The following is a 21,471-nucleotide window of genomic DNA, read 5'->3' on the forward strand; positions in this document are numbered from 1 at the left end:
ATAAAAGGAATATGATGGGTAAAAGCTGTAGCCTGTTTGCAGTCTACCACCAGTAGTTAGATGGAAACATCAAACCTCTCATAAACCACAGTCCATGGCTATATTAAATCCCGAAATGTAAAAAAATGCAAGGCACGCCTCCCTACTTCATTACAATGACAAACTGGTTGAAAACCAGTTAATCTGAACAGACTGTAAGGGCAGACGTTATGTGTTAATAATAGTTCATATTTCACCATGTATTGTAATTTAGCTTATACATAAGTTTAATTTTACCTGCAGTCATGAGTCTTGCATTCTCAACAACTTGTGTCAAAACCAAATAACAATTTTTGGGTATACCTTTCAATATAGAGATCACTTAAATAGATTAGAATGGTCTGTGTAAGGTGTAATAGCTGAAAGCATAATCTAAAATCAAAGCTGCTTATATGGATTACACTTTCATGTCATGTCATGTAATTAAAAGTGAAACTCAGATTCACACACAGTTACATGTGACCATCCATTAAGGCATACCAGTGTTTATTCTTTTAACACAGTTCAGTATTCTTGTTTATAATAACATCATATCATGTTACATTTCCCTCTAAATGTCTGTACTTAACACTCGACAAGTATGCCAAAGAACTTTCAAACCCGCATAACGTAAATCTCTATACATAGATACTCCCTACATAACTTACTGCAATAGGCAAACACAGCCTGATTTTGTTTGCTATACTGTGTTTTATTCCATCCTCGCCAAAAACTTCTATACATAACTCATCTTCTCTTGCACACAATCTACAAATTAATTTTCTATCAGTGGCCTCCATTATCTGCAAACACCGTTATCTAGAATGGCGTTCTTGTGAAATTAGTGACACCAACCTACAAATATATATAATAAGCAACGTGTTTACTTTCGCACACTATTTTAGTGCTATATCAATTGTGATTATATAACCTTCCTGCATGATTAGTTAGAAAGAAAATCTTGCAGACCTAACTCCATATGCGATGATCTTATTTTGGCACGACTGTCTGACCGTCTATCCAGCGCATACTTTTGTTCTATTGACATGGTAATTATTTTAATATTTGCCCATTATAATGGTCTCTAGGAAAATTTTTAAAGAAAACAGTAATCAAACATTGAATAGGTACTTAATGAAACAGTTATTTATATTTTGAAATGTGGTAAGCCATTTTTGAGAAGCTTGGAAAGTATTGTTTGAAAATGTCTGTTTGGGTGTTTGAAGAGAGCCTTATACTCGTATCTATGCAGTCTCAGACAGTAAGAAAGTATTTTAGTCCATTACTTCAGATTAATTGAAGGAGACATTGTTGTTACTATATAATAATTTTATTCACCGTCTTTACACAAGCTTATAGATTGTTAAAATCACATAAAATTATAACATTTCTTCATTTGATATTGTTACATTTTAAAATGACGACATGTTTCGATGTTCATCCCATCATCGTCAGGTCTATCAACAGATTTTAATTTTAATTGATAGACCTGACGATGATGGGATGAACATCGAAACATGTCGTCATTTTAAAATGTAACAATATCAAATGAAGAAATGTTATAATTTTATGTGATTTTAACAATCTATAAGCTTGTGTAAAGACGGTGAATAAAATTATTATATTGAAGAACACAAGCATGACGCAATTAAGATATAAATTGTTGTTACTGTTATTAAATTAAATTAAATACTGATTTTATCTTTTTTTATTACTGATATGCTTAGACAAGCATATGTCTGTCTGTAGCCTGACAGCAGAAGTCGAGTGGGAACATGAATTGATAGTGGTTTGGTAATTATTTTATCAGATTAAAGAAGATGATGATCTCCCTAAACAGATATGTTTGAGGTGCCTGAACCATTTAGACATTAGCTATGAATTGTATTCAGGATGTGTGAATGCACAGAATACCATCAAGAGGCTGCTGAAGAATTTCACCCAAACTGAGTCAGCAAAAGATAATTTACCTGTTGAAACTCCACTTCATCAGGTCCAAAATGATGTAAGTTTTATCTGTTACACATGAACTTTTCTCAAATTTTTGTTCTGTATGTTAGGTTCTAGGCAAAGCATAACTACTTATGCAGTATTCTCCCTTTATAGTTCAGGGAAAAGTATTTTTTATTGAAATGCTTTTTGTATCTTTATTTTACCACAGTTTATTTATTTATTTTGTGTGGAGATAGGAAAACTTTGCCTAGAACCCTAGACATACGTACCGGGTGGTTATAAGTTATTGAGCGCATTTCGTAGATGAATTAAAAAAAGAACACAATAACGTAGCGACCTCTGTTTTGTTTCAGATGATAGAGCAGCTAAAAGAGTTTGTTGCTGACCTTGGCCGACCATAGGTGGCGCGGTTGGGTACCAAAATGGCTACCATGCAGGAGAAAGCGATGCACATTCTGTGGTTTCATGAAAACAAATCTGTAATAACTGTTCAAAGACGGTTTTGTTCAGAGTACAACTATGATCCTCCTAGTAAGAACTCCATAAATCGTTGGTATCAGCAATTTAAGGATACAGGAAATGTAGAACATAGGAAAGGTGCTGGCAGACCACAGGTCTCCGAAGACGTTGGTGATTGAGTGAGAGAAGCTTTTACGAGAAGCCCAGGTAAATCAACTCGTCACGCGAGTTTGGAATTGGGAATACCTCGATTGACAGTTATGAAGGTTATGCATAAGCTCTTAAAACTTCATGCATACAAAATCCAGTTGTTGCATGCAGTACAAGTTGATAAACCACGTCGTTATATTTCGCCGTGTGCATCCTTGATGAAATCGACCAAGATAACTCTTTCTTAGAAAAATAATCTTCTCTGATGAAGCAACCTTCCACGTTTCCGGTTATGTTAACTGTCACAATTGTCAGATTTGGGGTGCAGAAAACCCTCATGAAGTTCGAGAGAAAGAACGAGATAGCCCAAAAGTTAATGTGTGGGGCGCATTGGCTGTAGATGAAGCGATCTGACCATTCTTCTTCATCAAGCCTACAGTGACTAGCACTACATACCTCAACATGTTAAGAGGGTTATGCAATACCACAAATGGAACACTGACAACTGAACGTTTACTTCCAGCAAGATGGCGCACCTCTACACTGGGGTTTAATTGTTTGGAACTTCCTACAGGAAAAATTTCCTGAATGTTGGATTGGCCGCGGAGGACCGATTCCCTGGCCACCTCAATCCCCCGACATTACACCCCTGGATTTTTTCTTTGGGGGTTTGTCAAAGTCAGGGTGTACACAAGGAATGTTCGCGACATTGGTGAACTAAAAAGACGAATCAGTGGAGTCATTGGAGGAATAACTGCCGAAATGCTCCGTAAGACATGGCGTGGAATTGAATACCACCTGGATATTTTATGTGCCACACATGCAGCTCATGTGAAAGTTTATGAAAGTGGTAAAATGTTGTAAATAAAACTATTTGAAATGGCCTATTAAAGAAAACAACATACACGTGAGTACTTTACTTTATTCTTTTTATATTCATCTCTGAAATGCGCTCAATAATTTATAACCACCCCGTATATTATGTACATATAATGTAAAATGCTGCAGTTTGGAACAGGTGATGTACTCTTGAGTGATGACATCTGAATGAACACTAGGAATTAGATAGGTGGCCATGGTGTTCCATTGTCCATGTAAATTGGTGGTTAACCACTTGCTCTAAGATTTTACACAAACAGCTGCTGATGGAAGCAAATGAAGATTCAAGGGTTTCAGCAACTTCACAAGGGGATCTTATCATATTACCCCAAACTGAAAGGCCAGGTATAGAGGAACTTCTGCTCTTACCGTACATTCTGCAGAGTTTTCTCCAGGCAAAATGTGAAGGTGTTGAACTTGATGGACAGGAAACTTATGCTTCCCATGATATTCATTTCACATCATGAGCAATAGAGCAAGCTGTTGCTCATAGCCATTTAAAATTGACCAAATGATAACTTTTTCATTTCTAGATTTGATCAGGAGCTATAGTATATTACCTAAATATAAGTTTTCATAAGAAAGCTTGATGTTATGCGTTTGCAAGGTGTTTTCACGTGAAACAGCTGAAAATCTCTTCTAGTCATATTACACTATCGTAGAGTCTAGAATGAGTACATAGTTTTTCATCATTGTTATCTGATAACTCTGCATACTTACGACTAGTGAAAGTTTTGTTCTGAACACATTATTGTACAATGTACAGATTGGATGCAACAAAGACCATAAAATTAAACACACCCGGGCTTTGATTAGTTAAAGAAACTGTGTTGATAATATTCTGTGAAATACTGAAGTCTGTCTGACTTTGGTGACAGCCCAGCATCTGAGGCCAATCTTGACTAAATATGTGCTGAAGTTTTGAAACTTTTTTACCTGCTGTGTATGGTGTGTTTCTGTGCATGTGCATAAATGGTATATCTGGCATGTGCTTGCAATAGATGCTACATGATACAACTCATAATTTGACAAAGTTTTTAATAATTTTTTCAGGCAAATGTTATTGCACAGCAGCAGCCTACTGTGAGCTGGAGTAAACCTTTCATGAAATTTGGCAAAACTATAGTAAAACTGCAAGATATATCCAGTAAAAAGAGAAGTAATGAACCAAGACCAAAAGTAAGATGATTTGAAACTGAAAGACATCATAACCTGAATTTGGAATGTGGTAGTGGTGATTCTAATGGTATTGGTTCCACATTGCCATCTGTGTCATTAGATGATGATGAAAGTACACAGACCCCTCAACAGGTTTCCCAGTTTGGTCCACCAACTGAAGATTTGTCACAATATAATGTGGTTCCATCCAGTGAGATGTATGTACAACGGCTTCAGAACAGCAGCAGTTTAGGGCAACTGGTATAGTGTCTAAAGCATCATCAGTTGGCCGGCATGTAGTGAATATTCCTACAAGTACAGGATCAAAGATTTTAGGAACTTTTCCTAGTGTAGGAACCCAGTCAGAATCTGATGTGGCAGTGACATTGAATGAGCAGTCAGTATGTGATTCCTTCATCTGTGGATTTTGCTGTACCAGTTATTATTCAACAACCAATGCATAGCGCTGTAAGACGGCCACAGATGTACATCCCAAATTCTGTAAACAGTTTATCAACAGGCAAGCAGGATGGTTCAATTGCTGACAGCTTGAATTCTGCCAATCAGTTGAAAAATCAAACGTCACTGTTACTGCAAAAGATGGTGGAAGTTAAATTGCAGGAAATTAAACATGTAGAGAAACAAACACCAAAACATTAGTTCAATCAGCTTTAGCAGGCAAAACAGCATCTGCTATATTCTTTACCAGAGAATGGAGAAACTACTCTGTGTGCAATTGCACCTGTTACAAAAGCCAAGACTCAAGATATGATTTCAAAACCAGGTCTTAGTTTCATGTTCCCTGCTGACAGTGTACGACTAAACCGACCCCCAAATGTATTAATTACAACTTCCAGTAATGTGGTGCCTTCTCAACAACAAAACACATGGTCTCTGACCACTTCACCTTCTTCAGTAGGGAAGATTAAAACCAAAACAGCTTCATTGTTACAATTACCTGCTGAAGCCAGAAAAATAGCACATGTGGCTCCAAGACTGTCAGCAAAAAGTTGCCAGATTAATGTTTCTAATGCCATTCAAAACAGTTCATCTTTTGGTGTTAATCAGCAGGTAGTGGATTTGGAGAGGGAGCGTCTGTCCTCAAGGTATGGCAACAAGAACATTTAACTAGTAAATTATTTGATGATGTTGTGTGCAAGGAACCCTGTATTTACAATTTAATGTTGAAGATGAAAAATTTCAGGAAATGCGTAACTCATAAACTTTATACAGAGTTGACCAAATCTAAGGTAACCACATTTTAACAGGACTTGTCACACATCTTTTGCCCACCAGAGCGCATTGTATTCTTGGGGAATGTCCTACAGACTTCCACTTGCAAGCCAAATTAACAAATCTTGCGGCTGTTCTATTTTAATGCATCTTGGTACAAGTTCCTCATCATCTTTGTTTTGACAGAGTAATGCTGTGATAACAAAGACTTACTTTGTGTCCGTGCTGTTAGCTGACACAGGTCACTACTTTTTAATTACTGATGGTGTGCAATATTTTGTAGGCAAAACACATGATAACTACGATAAAATTAATAATCGTAGTTATCATGTTCTTTTGTTGTATTTGGTTTTAGCAGTGTATTTTGTATGTGCGTCCAAACAGTGAATTGCAGAATGTTAGGCATAGAGGAGAGTTCTTATTGGGATTTTAGGAGTAAGTGCCTTCTTAAAGCTGAGATGGAAATTACAGGGTCATTTTTAAAACGGAAGACTTGTGCTTTCAGGAACTGAAGTAAATCGCATATTTGTAAGGATTATTTGTGGCTACATTTAGCGTAATGTTATCCATTGGTATATGCATCACATTGTTGTGCTTTCTCCAATTTAAGGTTGATGAGACATTTACACTTTGTTTCACTGTTATTAGTTTTTTACTGTGTTAAAGTTGTTAGTTTCTTCCATATTTAATTATGCCTTTCTTGGGGTTCTTTAAAACATTACTTTTAATAAGATTGAAATATTTCATTCATTAAGATAATTTGTACTTTATTATTTGCAGTGCTTCCTGTTCATGCCCAGGGTGTTTCTTCAGAAGATAATGGAACAGCTGCTACCAGTGCAGTTAATGGCACTGTGACAGGAGCCACAGTTGCAAGAATTCCCACTGCAGGTAGTTCAGTCAGTTTGGGAGCCCCTACTACACTCTCCAGGGTTACACCAACAACAACAACATCCTTAATGGGTGTTGGATTGCATGCTCTGTCTCCTACTGTTACGACTTTAAGTACTGATACAGGAGTGCCTACTGAATCCAAACTGGAAATAATGATCCCGGTTTCCTCTTACATTATCAGTTTGCTAACACCCACTGTTTCAGCTTTACCCACAAGTGTGCAGACTTCAACTTTGAATACGGTAACTTCCATCACATCTTCTGCTAACTGTATGCCAATTTCAGATTCAGCGTCTGTGTTACTCGCAGTTAAAGACGTCCCTGATGACTACTGAGAAAACTTCCAGGAATGCAAATGTCACTACAGTCTGCTCTCCCACTGCCACCTCTGCAATTGCTGCCAGCAACATGACTGCTGATGATCACTGAAGAAAATACGAGACATCTTTGTCAGTACTGCAACAAAACTTTTCCAGAAAACATCATTGTACATCACAGAAAACTTCATTTCAGATAGTGTTTCTTCATTTGCATAGCATGTGGTAAAAACTTCCGCACAGAAGTTGGTTTAGAGAAACTTAGGTGTGAAGGCTCTGCGGATTAAGCAAGATGATTTTCTCGCTGCAAAGAGTGTGTGACGTACATGCCTTTCCTTTGTTCTTCTCTTTTATGAAAAATATGTGGACACTCTTATTTCAGAATTGGCAATTTGTTTATACAAGTTACTAGCTGTGAACAGATGGTATTATGATGTAGCATTTATATTTAACTGCATTTACTTCATTAGTCATTCTGAAACTCTTATACTGTGTAACACTTTCTTAAAGTAAAATACCACTTGCATCCTATAGATGTAAAGTTAAAACTTTCAAATAAAGCTCTTAATTTGAGACTGCATTAAGTAAATTTGAATAGAGAGTAATATCTAAGTTAAACTAGCACTTTGTAAAGTAAAACTTGGTTCATGCGAAGTCTTTCAGTGTAATGGGCTACAGTTCTGAGCTTTGCATGTGCAGCATTATAAAAGTATATTTCTATTATAAAATGACAAACAGTTCCTGAATTAGGACCATGTGCTTACCACCACTGTCAGCTGGGAGGTACTTGCGCATAATTTTTGTTTTTATTTTCATGTGATTATGGAGCCCTCATACTGTCAAAAGGAATGTTTGTCCCAGTCCATTCCTGTTCAGCAATGGACTGGAGAAAGTCCAGTTTGAAAAGTATGTTTTAAAGAGAATGAGAAGTGTCATTCCATTTTATGATGTATGATATGAAAATATTTTATGAAATGTTTTACAGAAGATAATCAGTGCCGTTATTTTTCCAATCATGGGTTAAGCATTTGGTCTTGTAAATTTTTATACACGGTTTACTTGTTAACTAATTGATATTACTTCGGGCAGCACAGTGTAAACAAATCGTGTATCACCTCACTTTCTGTTGTAAAGTACAATTGTTTTATTATTCGGCCGAGTAAGATCTGTCTGTGTGTGTCTGTCTACGCCATTTACTACATAATCAGAGTGCGATTCCCAGCAGGGGCAGACCAGCTCTGGGGCCCACATGGCTTCCTACATAGTTCATACTGAAAGCTCTTTCCCCTCGGATAAATCATTCGCCAGTACTGGCGTCCTACAAACATGGCACACTAATCTAACCGTAAGATCCATGAAACGCAGGAACTTCCATAACAGCGGAGTGGCTATCATGTCGTCAAGAAAGCTCTGATTAGCATGAAAGATAAGGAAAGAAAAGAAAAGTAGTTACATCAACCAACTACTTTACCACTATTAATGTCTGTAGTTATTTACTTTGCCGAACGCATTTCGGCTCCATGAAACATTCTAATTATTGCATCGTAAAACGTCAATAACATAGATCAGGGGTGGCCAACCCGCGGGCCGCATGTGGCCCGCCTTGAACATTTTTCCGGCCTGCGAGATTCATCACACTTTTACAAAATATATTTATTTTATAATGGCCAAAGTAGTGAAAACCAATGTATTAAAAAAAATACATTATTTGTGCATCCATATATTCAAAAATTATCTGTCGAAATTATGAGAAAAAATTAACTTTGATTTTAAAATAATATTCTTGCGAATATATGACAGATATTGCCTGTTTTATTCATGAGTTTACAGTTATGAGTTCGCAGAATAATTAATATGGGGATATATAATTTTATATGTGGCCCGCGGAGTTATGATGCATTTCCAAAGTGGCCCGAAAGATCATTTGGGTTGGCCACCCCTGACATAGATATTGAAATTAACCGTCGGACGCCCGGAGAGAATAGTTTGTCCCATAAACGAATTCAGATCATTGCCATTCGAGGTTTTTACGTCATAGTTTTCTTTTGATTATTTTTAAGGGGGCACATGCCACATGAAATATTAACCGTGATTGTACTCAGGTTTGGAGGAAAGAAACTTTTCTTATCCATAACGCCCAGAGGGGACAACCTATACCAAAGTAAAGTTCCCTCAGAATTTTGAGACACCACATGGCAACCCATTGCCTGACCCTTCCGTTCCTAACCCACTCTGAACGTCATCCTGTAGCATCTGCCCATAGTAGGTGTCTTAGTCTTGTTTGCAACATAAAGAATTATTAGCAGAGCTGTGCAGAATCTCAGATCATGACTCGGATATGGTGAGGTACCTATCTCTTGGTAATTCATCTGTTAAAGTTTTCTCATTCTGAATCAAGCGATACAGTGATGTTTTTACTGACGCACAGATTGCTGTTTCTTGATATGATGATAAAAGAACAAGAGGCACTGTGAGGAGCAGTGCTGCTGTTGGTCACAGTGGTTTAATTTTGGAATGGGATGCATGCAGGTCTAACATTGAATTTAGTTTCAACTTGATCATTGCGCAAGGAATGAGGAAAAAAAACCTCAGTCAAGTTGTCCGGTTGTAGGGCCTTCCATATGCACAATGACTTCTAGCCAGCAGTTTGGCATTCAAATAATTACATTAACCCCGGAGGTAGTTCTTGAACGTGCAGTTATTTTATTTTAACTTAATACATTTTTTGTAATTACACATTTCTATTGATATTCTTTTGGATGAGTAACAATTTATGTTTTAAAGGAAGACAAGCCATCCTGTAACAGATTTTCTTTTTTCACTACTTTTTGCCACAAAGTTAATTACATCCATCTACAGTGCATCGTCCATCCCTGGTCTATTCCTGCTGATTATCTCTGTTACTTTGCATTCTTGATTTAATCCAGTGTAGCAAATTGTGAGTACTTATGGACTGGACACTCAACAGTGCCCTCAGAAGTTTGATTGGTTAAAACAATCAATGAGATCTAATTCTATTTGTGGGATGGGCAACAGAGAACTTGTATAGTTTCAAAGTATAAACAGTTTTGTTTGTATGCATGATTTTATATATTTATATCACACTGCAGGGTATGCAAGGTTTTACGACTTTGTCTCGTATCGACAATATTTATTTAGGTATACATACAACTTTAAAGGTAATCAGATGCCTCTTTAACCAACAAATTATAATGCTATGGTGACTTATTGGTATTTATTATAATTACATTAGATTTGTTACTGATTTTATAACATTCATGTACCATGGAAGTTCCAAATCTTACAAACAAAAAAATTTTATGATTTGAGGTTTTCACAGCAGTGAGTATGAAGATTTCTGTCTCATGGGTTGTTGCGCCCTGATAACGGAAGCAGTATGACCTCTGAAATGTTGGTAAACATCTACCATGCTACACGGTGCAACAACCAAGAAGACAGAAATCTTTAAAAAAACTTGTTGATTCATTGCACAGTGTTGTAATACAAGGTGGTTACCCTGCTCAGTCTCTTACAATTAACAAATACAAATAACAGTATTAATAAGGAGCTGTTGCCACCTAGCCACTAAACTGAACACTTCAAAAGGCTTTACCTCATTTGCGTATCTTAATCAGGTGGATGAATGGGCTTTGCCTGTTTAATTTCATAGTGGGTAAAATATCTTCCTACATTCAACCTGTGAATGATTTTTAGGCCTTATTGACTCTTCCATTGGTAATTTTAGAAAGTAATTTACTGCCTGCATCAGTTAGTGTTAACTTCCAAATTTGTTGTGAATATTTCTTCTAAAATATCTACAAATATGTTTACCTCTTTTATCATTTTTTGCAATTCTTCCGTTGTGCTTTAAGGGCAGAATTTTAGAGTGCACATTTACACTTTGCACTGTGTGTAAGCCACGGATCTAGCCTTGAGGGTTTCATAAAATTTTGGCTTTGTATAAAATGACATGTTGAGAAAAGGTCCACCGGTTAAATGCGTCAGGAGGCTTGTTACCACAGTTAAATTGCCTGCTCCATACATAGCCAGGTATAATGAGGGGAAGACGTGGAATGCTTTGGAGGTGTCTCTGTGGTTAAAATGCTATTCAGTCTTTCCTTGTGATAAAGTTGTTGACCACTAGTTTATAGTTATAAAAAGCTGACAGACCTGTTCATTTCCCTCCTGATGAGGTTGCAGAGAAGAGACCTCTGTATTTTGAGTAAAGCTCCCCAGTCTTGCACAGGTCAGCACAGTTTGGTTCGAAGTGTCTTTCATTTTGCCACAAGCAGTATCCTTCCAAACAGTGCATGCAAATGGCAGGCCTGGCAGTTTGCTGCTACACAATAAAACTGTTAATACAAGCACACTAAAGCAGTATAGTGTAGCCCCTATAGCAGAGGTTCCCAAACGTTTTTACCTTGTGTCCCCCCTTAAAACATTTCATAAATTTCACGTCCCCCTTCCAGAACAAGTGCAAGCAAACAGATTTGACATAAAATTGAGCTATGAGTGTACATTTATTTATAATTTAGTATGTATTATTCAATGCATTTAATTTAAAAAACTGTAATAAAATATACGCTTTGTATCTGGATTAGTGGGATGGGTTCCTAACTGTAAATAGACTTATATTGCCGTTTACTTCCTAAAACCACCGATCCTGTATGAGTCTGAATTCTACAGCACTGTAAGACAACTAAACTGCCTCAACCAAGCAAAGGATTTTAAAAATGTTTCTCCATATTTCGTTAAAAAAAGTTTTTCATACAAACAACATGGCCCCCAGGGGGGCGTGCCACAAACTTCGGGAACCTCTGCCCTATAACATTCAACAGTAATTTTAATATACTGTATATAAGACAGATGTGAAGATTTATGACTAAATAAAACCTTACGTTCATGAACAGAAGTGTTGTCTTTGTCTTCCCAAGCAGTCTTCGGAATGACAACCGCCAACCGAAGTGCAAGTATGAAGATGGCTGTTTTTTGGTTTGTTGTACCATGTACTTACATGGTGCAATATCCCAGAAGACAGCCAGCTTCATACTCATCGCCATGAAAACCTGAACTCTCACCAAGTACTAATAGCTTGTTCTGAATTGTTTTGGGGTAATTCATTTGATAACAGCCTTGTGCAGCTTTGTCTTGCTTTAAAAAAACTGAATTAAAACGATTCCATTTGCCCTTCAAAAAATGAACGTTCAGGTAGTCTCAGAACGTGAAGATTTTAAATGCTATTCCATACATCATCCTCAATGTTCTGAAGCCTACTGGGTTTAATTCTGCATGAAAATTCTTTGTCAGTTTTATCAGGTCACCTTTGAAGTGGCAATGTATGACTACAGACTGGATTACAGATGTGATTAAAAATTGGTTTTTATTTTGCTCCGAGTTACCAGTAAGCTGACACTCAACATCAGGAGTGGACAAGGATATCAGAGATGTGTTAACTGCAGCGTCTGAGTGTAATGAGATTCATTTTAGTTTTGTTTAATTACTGTCTGAAGTATATGACAGTGAATTCATTTCATAAACAATCATGTCAAATTTGGGTGGCTCAGAGGAAAATCTTGCAGAAAACAAAGACATGTGCATTTAGCCCCTCAGATTTAGTTCCTTCCTGGGTGTTATGTACCGCCACAGTCGTTCCTATATTTTGGGCATCAGAGGGGCATATCAGTGGTGAGGCTGACCCCTGAATCTGCTTAGTATAAGTTGTTCAGCTTGTGTGGGCATTGCCTGATATTTTGTCAAGGCTCAATATTTTGGTGATGAAGTGCTGTCTGATTCCATACTTACTCCAGATCAATAAATGTCCTTAGGATGTTTAGTCAAGATTGTAGATTTATCAACAGCTGTCTCTTATTTCTTAATAAAATCATCTTTGAAAGGTTTTCTTGAATTAATGTTTTAAAGTGAAGGGTGAATGATGTCCAGTACTCACATGATGCCTGAGGGATCTAACCTTAACCATCCTGACAACTGGAGTTTACTCAGCACAACCAGTGCATAAGAAAATAATAACCGCTACAGCAGTCATGCAAAATACAGGGAGGATGTCAAGTACCCTGGACCAGTTAATAAACCAGGTTAAGGCCCTGTTGTAATTTTAGGTTAATGTTGAGTTTCATTGTATGGCCATGTGTGCAGAGTACAGGGAATAGGCGTGTTGTTGCAATAATCACCCAAACACCCGTTAAGATAATTTGGCGTTTTACTATTCAAACAATTCTACGCAATTTCTATCATAGTAAACAAAAATGTGAATATAATCCAAAACCTAGTAAGACTTTATTACATTTTTAGTTAAACAAATAATGTCTATTGCAGTCTTGTGAGTCTTAAATTATTTTGCTTTGGTAATAATATGTAAATGTGTGTAGGAACTAGTATTTAATTTGATCTGTAATGTACACTTGTACACTAGAAATCATCTATTTTGAGGTTAAAGGTGTAATACATCAGGTTTGGTTAAGTATTATCTCAGCTAATTGTTAGAGGTCCAGAGGTTTATAACCTTTTGTTGTGCTAGACGCAACTTAAATGATCGTCAGTGAAATGTTATGGATATATTTGTTATATGTAGAAATTGCATCACAGTGTTGGGAGTAATGAAAGTTGACATTTGGTAATTATTTCGGTAGGTTATTAACGTTTAGTGACATGTTTGAATTTCATCCAACTCTGGTGTTACAAATAATGTGTAATGTAAGCATCTTATTATGGTTTTTCCGTGCATGTACTTTAATACAATTTGCCTGTTTTCAGTGAATATTTTCAATATTCATGAAAGCTATTCCAAGTTTTGAAGCTGTGACTGTGGATCCTGTAATTGTGTTACACGGAATAGTAATTTCACTTGTGAAAGATATCTGCTTCCTCTCATCATGATAGATATACAAGAATAGCATTCAGGCCAAGAGCTACTGTTGCAGCAGATAAAAGGTGCAGAATTAATTCTTCCATAGAACTTGGAAACAGGGCAGTTGTATGCATATCATGCTGTTCAACCCCATTATGCAACCACATGGCCATTTGCAGTCACTCATGTTATTCTACTATAAACAGTGTTCATAACTTTAACATTTTCCAGGCATTAGTTGCGTTACAAACTTATCTGAAAAGGGGGAAACAGTTTTTGGTGCTTCAGACGCAGTAACTTTGTGAAATTTGATGACTTCAGTAAACTGTCTGAAGAGCTAACGGACGATGCTGTTTATAAAATCTGAGGTTAGAGTTGTGTTAGTTACAATTGTCTTGAGTGTTTCTGATCCGAGAATTTTCTATAGTGTGGCTTTAGATTAGTTCTAGTTTTTAATGATTTTGTGGGCAGTATTCACATATATACAATACTATTATTGGCTAGGCACATGAATTTTGATATGGCGATAGATTATAAACATTTTGACAAATTTAGTATGAAATGTTTTTTATATGTTTTACAGATCTCACACACACAGATATAGTGCAAACAAATTTTTATCTCAGTTTTGACACAGCAGAAATTATGAATGGAAATAATTACATTTTTCTGGGGGGGGGGGGGGGGGGGGGGGGAGTAGGCTAATTGCTTTTATCAGTATCTTCCTGATTTCATGGGCCGTTTCAATCACGAAACATGCCATTTATAGTGAAAATGTATTTGAAATTTGTGTTGTAACCATGCATGTAGTATTGCAATTAACCTACATTGTTTTATACAGGATATGATAAAGCCAATATAAATTTAGTGTCTCTGCATAACCACTGTGCTATGAAGGCTAGATTAGTTTTAATATCCAAGGACAGTTCAGTATAATTATCATGTAATAATTTTCCGATAATTATTGTAATAAATACATTTTTTGAAAGTTTATTTATTTAAATCTTACAATTACTCACTATATGTTTGGTATTTCGTTTTATAAGGAACTCTATCAATTGGCGAATTTAAGAAATTTTGAATGAATTGTAACGTTCGTTATAGCGAATGTTCGTAAATTGAGCGTTCGTAAACAGGGAGTTTAGCTTCGAGTATTCGATGTTTCTATCCAGGTTATAGGATACCCAAGGAGGGAAATGGGTCAGAAAATGTGCGGGGGCCCATTACTTAATACCTTCCCAACAGATGGCAGAGCAATTCACTTATCTTTACATTAGTTCATGTCCTCGCCAATATATGGCGCGGCAGTTCACTTATCTTTACATTAGTTCACGTGTCTACTAATAGAGGACAAAGCAGGTCACATAGCTTTGGGATGTCGATGTTTCTATGCGTGTTATAGGATACCCAAGGAAGTAAATTGGTCTGAAAATGTTCGCGGGGTCATTACTCTATCAACTGATAATGTTGCGTATCCATTAATTAAATATGACGGATGTTTAGAGAATATTCTCGACTTGTTTTAAAGTAACTGTGAAGAACCAGGAAACTGGGGATATCCGATGCCAGTATGTTAGTCTACTGCGGTTGGAAGAAACAGAAATTGAATCGATTTTTTTAGATTATGGTGACGCAGAGTTGCATTAATATCACAGGCTGCTTTGAATGAGGGGATGTTAAGTGTGTTATGAATTGTGAATTTGTGAATGATATTAAGGAACTGCTAAGGAATTTGCGTCGGATAAGTTAGAAATTGTCTCGTACAAGATTCGAACTGAATATCGCTTATGTAACCTGTCGGCATTATATACTTTTTGTTTCTGAACTTCGTATTTTTACTTTCGTTAAGGTACGAAGATTTCTGGCGTTGATTCTGATTCTGCCTCAGATAATTAATTGATTTGATAATTGTTCCTGTGCTCAAGCGTCATCTTCACGCTTCGGCCAGCTTGACCATCGGTGGGCACGGGATACCAGGCTAGGTGGGCCCCAGAAAGAGACTGAACGCAGAGAGGGAGGGAACTTCGCCCCATAGGCAACAAAAAACCAGGATCACGATCTACTATGGCCGCCAGATACGGAGTGTTTCGAACAAGAATTCGCGGACAGCCGACATGGGGGTGATTCTCCGACTTTTGGGTTGGGCGCGGGGCATTCAATTCCTGACTGTGAGAATAATAAATTGTTCAGAAATGTGTGTTTGTCAGTTCTAACTAGGCTATTTATTGTGTAAGGAAAATTGAATTTGCCATTCGATCCGCCTCTCTCTGTGAATCCGCTGTTGCGTGAAGCGTTGGGTTTTAATTTTCTGAATATCAAGAATTAATTAAAGTTTCTGCTGCTTTCGATCATGGCTTTGAATTGAATTGGTAAGAAAATGTGTACAGGGAAGCGAGCGGAGTTTATACAAACAAAATTATTTTTAACTTACGAGGAAATGCAATTAATAAGACAGTGATCAGAATCAACTTTCGTGTTAACAGGGCGAAAAATTTCATTCACTGGGTGCAGTAATTTATTTGTCGCGAATTTAACTATTCTGTGAAATATTAAGCACAGCCGAAAACGTCTGGAATGGACGTTGTAGAAATGTATTTATTTTTGTGTATGTGTTCAGTATATTGATAAGACCTTGAGGTATTCATCATTGTTTATTTATTATAAATTTAATTAGCCATTTATGAGAAGGTATTTGACTTGGATTTATAATATTCTCCTCGCTTCACACGTTGCCAAAGTTAGAGTCCACTCACGCCATCTTGTATCATTATTCAGGCCGTAACAATAGGCCAAGGTCACGATTAACAGGGCACTAGTTGTTTGGTGATAAATACAGGGTATATAAATAAACTTGGAGAGTTTCTCTTTCTATCGGCATGTCCTGTGTTACCATCCATTGGACCATTCGAGTCCAGCGATTTTTTGTAATGTGTCAGGGAATTATGAATGACTCTGCATAACTTGAAGAAGGTGAAAGGACACAAATGCACTACCCAAAAATCGATAAGCCCAAAAGCTGCCATTTTCGTGGATTTCAACGTTGTGCTTAACAACAGACATCGCTCCAGGTGATGAAGTCATTTGCTTATTTAATTAACACTTCTGCCACTCTAAGCTATAATCGTTGTCATTGTGAAAATGGACAAAAATATTGCATATTGATTATTGAGGACGTTACCACAGTGCGTCTCGCTGTCAGTTCACTATTACCTCAAGAAGGACTAACAAGCCAAAGCATGTTGTAACAATACGTACTTGTTAACATTAGCAGCAACTCTTGAAAAAGTTTATCGTTGGTAATGTGATGAAATCACAAGTTACTTGTTTAATGAATGCGATTTTGATGCTTATGTAAGTAAGGCAAATTTTTCATTAAAGCTTAAATATTTGTGGACATTATGTACATAAAATAAATTTAATAAGGTTCATACTCAATAAAACTTGTTTGGTTGGTTACATTTCCCCAACCATGTGGAAAGCAGGTCTTGGGTCAAGTTCAACTGTTGTGCAACAACAGCATCAGGTCAAATTAATACAAGAATGTTATAAACCACAACAGCCTGTGATAATATTAGTGCAAGAATGGTTTAAGGTGCAAAGACCTTAGATGACATTTGTGCAAGAACACTTCTGGAATGTCAGTATACTCCAATAATTGTTTCTTTTCAATCTTGCTACAACACAAAACTATCTTAAAAACTTCTAACTTTAGCTAAATTAATTGTTTGCCAATCAGTAAGTAATTTTCTAAGGAAAACTTGACTCTGGTGTTCTTTAAGCACCACATCATGAAGATATATATATATATATATATATATATATAAGTTACAAAGTCTTTTCAAGTATTTTCAGAAGACTTGCTTAATATGACTTCTTCTTGAGAACCCTATGACATAACACTGTCATAGAACCACAAATTCGATGCAGGCGCACACCTTGATGCCGTTATTATCAAATCTTTGAACTTGGCTGCAGACACACACATATTATTCAAGGCACTCATGCTTTACAGAAAGCCTAGCAATGATCCAATGACCTCGGCCTCACTACACTACATTACTCTGAAAGGATCCAGGACGCAGCAGGCAGTTAATTCTGGGTGTTTAAGCTAGCCCGTGGAATAAAAAGTGAAGCACAAATTGCATCCCAAATCATTTCAATCGGTCTTCACTGTTAATTATTATAAATATATGAAGACATGAAAGTAGTCACAAAAATGCTATTTCTAAAATGCTTGTATTATAAATGAATCGATTACATACATTTTAAAGGTATCACCATCCCAGCACCTGTATGTCTGCTACTGATCTCCAGATTATGGGTTCTCCTAACTCATTTTAAAAACAAGGAAACACTTATAAGAGACATAACACATTTTGCCCCTGCAAGGGCACATAAAAACATGCCCACTAGTCTGCACTTATCCTAATATGTGCTGCACCAGTTTTATACATGATCATGTGTTATGCGAAGTGCTGGACATGATCTCCTGTATCCTGCGTACTGTACTCATTGGGAGACCAAGTGGTTGCAGACGAGCAAACAGAGACAAGAGATCCATGTCTCCTGGAAAAATTAGGACATCACAAAAAGGTTTAACTTGCCCAGCTAATAATGCTTGTAAATATGCATTCTGATGTACAGACTTACAGTTCCATATAGAGACATGCTACTCTGGAAGGACTATTCAGATTTAAAGGATCTATAAAGCAACATAACTGTTATGCAGTAGTAATAGTATTATTACCTGTCATTGCAAGAGACTTTTTGGCAGTAGCCCAACGAAGACTTCTTTTCACAGCCATTTTCCATTTACTATAACGGGCATCTCTCTCTATAAAGACATAACCCTCAAAACAAACATAATGAAATGAACAAAAATCTTATGTAATATAAAATAAATAGTAATGTTGTGATCAGCTGATAATTGAAAATTGTGACAAAGGAGAATGCTTTCATTTTGTAGATTTTAATTCTCTTAGTATTATCTCTGTGATCAATTCATAAGTATTTGTAATTACCCCAGATTTTGGAGTAAATGAGTGGCATTTTTGTCAAACAGTGACAGAAAAATATTTAAAGCATTGATAATTTTGGCTGTGCCAATTAATGAAGATCATAGGAATATTAAAAAAGATAATTCTGTTTGTAGCCTTCACATATGCTGTGCACATTTCTCAGCACACTAGTCTCTGTTCAAACAGAGAGATCATTGAAGATTTCTGTCTCCTGGGTTGTTGTGCTTTGTAGTCTGGTCGATGTTTACCAACGTTTCAGAGGTCATACTGCCTCCGTCATCAGGGCGATGAGTATGAAGATTTCTGTCTTCTGGGTTCTTGCGCTGTGTAGTCTGGTCGATGTTAACCAACGTTTCAGAGGTCATACTGCCTCCGTCATCAGGGCGATGAGTATGAAGATTTCTGTCTTCTGGATTGTTGTGCTTTGTAGTCTGGTCGATGTTTACCAAAGTTTCAGAGGTCATACTGCCTCCATCATCAGGGCGATGGATTCATGAACTCATTATCAAGTTTGGTGTTGGTTCATGTGGCCTGCCCATATCATGTCATCACCTCAGCTCTCCTCCTAAACTTCTAACCCCTTACATCTGCATCTTAAAATCTGCTTCAATTATTCTGTTGTTTTACAGTCTTCCTATAAGCTGTCATTCAAGCTTGTATTGTCATCATTAGCATCTCTGGTTAATAATACCCACATGTAAATCAAAAGCAGGATGTTTCCTACTAATTTCTTGCTGACGAATAAGAGTCCAGTGGCAGGGATCCTCACATTTAGTTAACCTCTGGAGAGGTTCTGAGATAGTATTTCCACCTACCCTGATAGAATGGTTACACTTGTGCCACAGAAGATGAAACATACTTACCTATTTACTACTTAGAAAGCACTATAAAATTTCTAGCAAAAAGTTTTAATTAACTGTAAGAAAGCATTATATTTTATATCCGAAAATACTGAAGTCAGTTTGCATCCCACAGCATCTTACCTTCGTGAGTGGTGGTGGGAATAAATGTGTCATGGACAACTGATACTTCAGGTTCCTTATACAAATCCCAAACACCAATCTCTTCAGCTTGGCTTGCAACCATTGCTATTCCCAGAGCTTCCATCCTGACGTATGCAGGTGTTTGTTCTAAGCAGAAGTCGTAACAAAATGAGGTAGGATTTGAGGTTTTCATGATGGTGAGTCTGAAGAAGACAGCCATCTTAATAACAAAACTAATTCTTTTTTTATAACCTTTCTGAATTCAGTGTCACTTGAAAACCCATCAAAATATAAATCAGTTATTATTATTTTCTAAATATTTCATAGCATAGTTTTGGATTCATACATTTTAGTAAACTATTTTCTTTCATTAATGTTAAGCGTTTTACAATTTGTGTAGTTGTTTAAGCAGAAGGATTTGTCTTCATTAGGCAATACAACTTTGTGGCATTCTAAGTGATAATGGTATGGCATTCAATATCAATGATATAATAGCTGATCTAGCCCAAACCCCCCCCCCCCCTCCCCCACCTATACTTAGTTATATTTTGATGATTTTTCAAGTAACATTGTGTCTGAGTCAATGGTATTGCATCCAATATCAAAGCAGATGATGTGTTTATGGACTGTGACACCATGTACTCACATACAAATACCAACATTTCAGAGAAATCTAATGTCTCCATCTTACAGGATGGGCATAGTATGTTTCTCCAAAATCCTGATATCTACCCAGGATTCCACATGGTATCACAACCCAGAACAATGTTGTCATCTTCACTGCCATGAGACCCTCAGATTTCACAATATTCAAGTTATTCTGAATACCATTGTCAATATTCAACTGACACTTAACAACACTGAAGCCACATCTGTTTCAAAACAACTGTGTATTCTTCCCAGCATGCAAACTGAAAGGAACAGCTGAAATTTTAATGAAACCATTTTCTGATTAATTTATTCAGGGAGTATGCCTATTGTCAACTGCAATGGGAACAGTACAACAAGGATGGAAAATCATTAACACATGTCAAATGTGGCACTGACCAAGATTTTGTTAACCACCAGTGATTAGCTTCTGCCTTTATTAACATTATGAACCATTAGGTAATTCAGTAGTTCACCAAGTTATAATATTTAAAGGTCAATACACTTTCATTGTTACTTAATGCTTCCATTCTAAATACTGGAAATTATTATTCAGAGGTTGGGAACTACAAAGGAACACAACAGAGTATTGTGTATTCCTGGCAATAATAATTATTAACAACTATTTTTGTCTGCGAGGAACTTTGTAACAACAACAGATTTAAAAAGTTGTCACACATGAGGCACGTTTGGCATTTGTGCCATTTCATAACACCCACACAGAAGCAAACGACTGAAAACTTGTATCAAAAAATGCAGAAACAGATGTCTAATTATGTACACCAGGTGGCACTGGAGCATCAAGGGCAGATAACATTACTTCTTAGAGGTAAATTAATTTGTATGTAAAATGACACCAAGCAGTAGAGAGATTCGCCATTACTGCCATATGTAGG

At 36.7% G+C, this 21,471-nt stretch overlaps 3 protein-coding genes across 11 annotated transcripts in view; 2 read left to right on the forward strand and 1 right to left on the reverse strand.

Moving 5' to 3' along the window:
• Positions 1-344: 344 nt before the first annotated feature.
• On the forward strand, positions 345-7,634 carry LOC110837207 (uncharacterized). 7 transcript variants are annotated; one of them, XM_087359545.1, is made up of 6 exons: positions 733-1,067; positions 1,829-2,023; positions 2,325-3,487; positions 4,513-5,723; positions 6,631-6,741; positions 7,030-7,634. In XM_087359545.1, exons 4-5 carry the CDS (start codon positions 5,386-5,388, stop codon positions 6,668-6,670), a joined length of 378 nt encoding a protein of 125 aa, XP_087215671.1. In that variant the 5' UTR covers positions 733-1,067; positions 1,829-2,023; positions 2,325-3,487; positions 4,513-5,385; the 3' UTR covers positions 6,671-6,741; positions 7,030-7,634. The 7 variants fall into 7 exon arrangements, with proteins under 7 accessions (XP_087215675.1, XP_087215671.1, XP_087215673.1 ...); XM_087359547.1 differs by having other exon boundaries at positions 1,859-2,023; XM_087359550.1 differs by lacking the exon at positions 733-1,067 and adding an exon at positions 1,078-1,279.
• An 8,483-nt stretch (positions 7,635-16,117) lies between these two features.
• The window catches only part of LOC147872035 (protein argonaute-2-like), a 38,472-nt gene continuing 33,118 nt past the window's right edge, over positions 16,118-21,471 (forward strand). Inside the window, exon 1 of one of the 3 annotated variants that reach the window (XM_087359523.1) lies at positions 16,118-16,563. The gene's annotated coding sequence lies outside the window, so the exon portion shown is untranslated. Of the gene's footprint in view, positions 16,564-16,592; positions 17,278-21,471 lie in introns of those variants that run through there. The other 2 variants (XM_087359524.1, XM_087359522.1) reach the window with 2 other exon arrangements.
• Positions 18,214-20,193, reverse strand: LOC147872036 (glycerol kinase-like). The gene is made up of 2 exons (XM_087359255.1): positions 19,928-20,193; positions 18,214-18,760 (listed from the first exon to the last, which is right to left on the reverse strand). Exons 1-2 carry the CDS (start codon positions 20,145-20,147, stop codon positions 18,648-18,650), a joined length of 333 nt encoding a protein of 110 aa, XP_087215381.1. The 5' UTR covers positions 20,148-20,193; the 3' UTR covers positions 18,214-18,647.

The sequence above is a fragment of the Zootermopsis nevadensis genome, unplaced genomic scaffold (assembly GCF_977971745.1).
Source record: "Zootermopsis nevadensis isolate Lab colony 2312 unplaced genomic scaffold, Znev_1.0 Znev_ptg000031l, whole genome shotgun sequence".
Taxonomy (NCBI): Eukaryota; Metazoa; Arthropoda; class Insecta; order Blattodea; family Termopsidae; genus Zootermopsis; species Zootermopsis nevadensis.